This window comes from Fukomys damarensis, unplaced genomic scaffold, assembly GCF_012274545.1.
Source record: "Fukomys damarensis isolate Sample0158 unplaced genomic scaffold, DMR_v1.0_HiC HiC_scaffold_26, whole genome shotgun sequence".
In the NCBI taxonomy this organism is placed as follows: domain Eukaryota; kingdom Metazoa; phylum Chordata; class Mammalia; order Rodentia; family Bathyergidae; genus Fukomys; species Fukomys damarensis.
In genome coordinates, this window is record NW_022900938.1 from 9,356,632 (window position 1) to 9,360,423 (window position 3,792).

The 3,792-nt window shown below is 37.6% G+C and overlaps 1 protein-coding gene across 2 annotated transcripts in view; it reads right to left on the reverse strand.

Moving 5' to 3' along the window:
• The window catches only part of Col3a1 (collagen type III alpha 1 chain), a 41,986-nt gene extending 40,464 nt beyond the window's left edge, over positions 1 to 1,522 (reverse strand). For both annotated transcript variants that reach the window (XM_010636825.2, XM_010636824.2), the window contains exon 1: positions 1,297 to 1,522. In XM_010636825.2, coding sequence (XP_010635127.1) covers positions 1,297 to 1,381 — 85 coding nt within the window. In that variant the 5' untranslated portion in view covers positions 1,382 to 1,522. The remainder of the gene's footprint in view (positions 1 to 1,296) is intronic.
• Positions 1,523 to 3,792: the final 2,270 nt, after the last annotated feature.

Consider the following 3,792-nt stretch of genomic DNA (forward strand, 5'->3'; position numbering starts at 1 on the left):
GGGGGAGAGGAGGTCTTGGTGCCCAAAGAGGCGCAGACACAAGCAGGAGCAGGAGAGAAAGGAGGGAAGGGTTGGGTGGGGAAGGAAAACTAAAGAACAGGAATACGGGTGTTTCTCTTCTTTTGTGTCCATGGGCTGAATTTAACTAAAGAGATGTCATTGTGTTTGCACACACACACACACACACACACACACACCTCACACACGTTATTTGCGAGGACACTAAAGATACCTGATATTACAAATAAAAGGAAAAAAAACATTCTCATACAATATTTACAAAAACTATAGGTTTTAGTGTAAACATGCTTGATTGTATGCATAAAATTGTCACCTAATGATTTCTTCTAGCTATGTGTATGTTTAGCATTTAAATATTTATCTTTATGAAATGTATACTCCTATATGCCCAGTATTTTCATGACTACGAGGCAAATACGAATTTACAAAAATGTTTTCACACATAGTGGAACAATTTTTTAAACTTAGAACATGAAAACTAATACATGCACTTATTAGGAAGTACAGCAAATCAGCTTTTGAAGTCAAACAGAACTAGTACCTTTACCTTGTTTGCAGAAAATTCAAAACATTCCTGTTGAAAACATTTTAAAAATTCTCTTCATTAGTAGAAATGCAGCTAAGATGCAGAACATGTAGGAAATATTAGACCCTTAACCGTAAACTGTTAGAAATGTGGATTAATCAACTATACAAGGGATTGAAATAGAAACAGAACAAACATTAGATGATGGAACAATTTTAGCAGTCTGAATGCATTTAAGAAACCTGATAATTTCTATTCACACTTTATAGAAATATCTATAATGAATCTAATGATGCACGGTAGGCTATTTTTAAATTTGTGATCTTGTTGGGAAAACAATGCTCAACATTTCATCCTTACAAAGAAAGCAGCATACAAAGGAGAACATGCAGTTATTACATGAGACCAATAACTTCCAGACCTAGGAAAGCGTTCCAAGATGTTAACAGTTCAGGAAGGAGCCCTCGAAAACCATTAGAAAAAGTTAAGTTTCCAGTGCCTTTAACATGAAAACAAGTTAGTATGAGAAAACTTTTATCTTAAACAAGCAGAAAACTTTTAAATACACACACGACAGTATTCTTTTTAAACAAAATCGAGGCAAATTTACAGTGAGTTTAATGTCTCCTAGTTGGGAGCTCACAGGGGAAAGGATCCTGCAGGAGGCTGATTTTCCCCTTTATGCTTCTTTGTAAGGAGAAGTAAAAACGAAAACCCTATAAAGTTTTTTGAAATCAGTTCCTACTCACCCTCCGGGGTCTGTTGCGCCAAAATAACAGTGGGGTGAAGCAGAGCAAGAAGTAGCCAGGTCCCCTTTTGCACAAAGCTCATCATGTCTAAATATCAGACATGAGACTCTTTGTGCAAAAAGGAGAAGAGAAAAGCAGCTTAAAGTAGCACCATCAGTTGTCCCCTGCCCTTCAGCACCGGGCCCGTCATAAAACTCAGCCACTGAGATTCCTTTGCTTTGGCCTTAAATAGGAAAAAGTTTGGCTTCCCTCACTTTCCAGCCCCTTTCTGAAATATGAGAGCATCACCCATCCCCTTAGCAGTAAAAGAAATGATTAATATTGCTTTTTCCCTTATAGAGGACACAATCCACAGAGTCAGAAAAATAGCACATCTGGAACTTGTATGCATCTGCTTCTGTGTAAATTTGTTACACACTTTACTCTTACATATGTGTGTACCCAAATGTTCTGCTTTATGTTATTATATAAGAATGAAAGGGACATATTTTTAAATTTCTCCTTGTAACATTAACCACTACAGAATTTTGAGAAATTGCTTGATGCCCATTCTCAGTGCGGCTTACTTTGCAAACTTTATCTTCCTAGACAATAGTAACATTGAGATTTTTGACGGAACCCAGCTCAGTCCAATTTAAATGGGGAGCTGTGAGAGATTAACTGAGACAAAAGCCTGTTTGCTCCTTCGGCTCACCCGCACACCCTGTCCTGACCATTTAATCTCAGGCAATTGCCAAAAGAGTAAAGATCTCAGCTATGCTGGGATGGAATTTTAAGAAACTCATCTACAGCTTTTTCCAGTTCTCACCAATTTCTTTAATGAGCCTGAGTGCTTTCATGTGAGATTTCCAAATTACCTTCTTCTTTGCAAAGCCAGAACAGATTTTTCTGGGGAAGAATCCAGATTTTTCATGTTTTGACTTTGTGAGAAAGTAGAAGGAGAAAGAGTTTATCACATTTTATCTATATTAGTATAAAGATTAGTATACATATTTCTAGATTGAGACTTTTATATGTATACTTTCCAAAACCTCAGCAACACAGCTTTCCAATATATTTCTGGATTTATCTAATGACCAATTTCTGGATCTTATCTGAAAGAAAGGCAAACATCACTTTTTCCTCTTTGATAAATTTCTGCAGGATAAATATGCTTTCTCATAGTATTAAAATATTCTTAGCAATCAAGATATGCTTGACTCCCTAATCATTGGCCCATTGGTACTTCACACATGTCCACAATCTTCCCTGGGCATTTTGATTCTACCAAGTTCACCTGCATTTATTTTTACAAGTTAACTTAACCACGCCCATCTCCGCACATGTGCAAATAAAATTTTCCTCATCTGGCACTAAGTCACACAAGTCACTTCTCCATGACCCAGTCCAAAATTCTCCTCCTTAAGGAAACCATCTCTTTTCAATCTACTTTTATCTTTCTTTTTCTCCTAATTTGCACGACTCGAGGTTTACTGAGTTGATACTACATTTACATGAGTTTTCTAAGCATGCACCATTGTACACTTGCCTTCTGAGTGCCCAAGTCACGGGGAACACCACCCGAGATGTTCTGATGTAGGTGATGTCATCACCCAACAAGGAGAGAGAACCAACCTCCTGGGCATCTTCTGGGTTTAGACTGGAGAGCTGCAGCTCGAGGGGGAAGACAACTTTTGAGAGCCACAATAAGCTTTTCTATTGGATCATAGTTGAGAGGTTAAGGGAAAAGTCTGTCAAATATATGTTACTGCTTTCCAATCATTCTGTGGTGTCCAGAGAAATTCAGAAACATGATTAGTTTTTCTTCTGAAGTCTTTTTAAAAATTCATATGTATATTAGACTTCTCATTATTTTAGATGGCTATTAAAAGTTGAATTTTGTTGAATTTCTTCATTAGAATTATTTTCCATTGTGAAAATTTAGAATTACTATTTTTAAGAAGTCCTTTTTATGCTTTATTTCACCCCTGACATGTGAAATTTCTATTGAATTTTAATTTGTCCTAAAATTCTTAATTTGTTTAGCCATTCAAATAAAAGCCTATACCCAGTGACAAATAGCCTTGATTGATGCACTTATTAAAGTTAACTGATATTTTGCAGATGGAAGCATTTCAAGGTCTTCAGGCAGACCAGGGGAACTCTCCAGATTTTCTGAATTGTTGTTCTGAACTATTTTGAGCCTGTTTGGAGACCCTACATCAGAATATTTTGTGTTCTGGGTCCCATTCCTCCTTCTGCGTGAAAGTGTTTCTCACTGTGGTGTGGAAATTGGTGTGGATTCTAGGTGGCGATGTGAATAGGTCAAGCACACCCACTGGTGGGTCCTCTCAGGCAACCCAGGAGCTGTGGAATCTGCCTCTCTGACCTAACTGATAACCAGGGCGCATAAACATGTCACTGCGGTCTCTGGGTTGCATCTGGACGTTAACACAAATTGAAATACCTGCAGCAACTAAAGCACTGCTTCATCTGGATCTCCCTGAACAAGCAGAG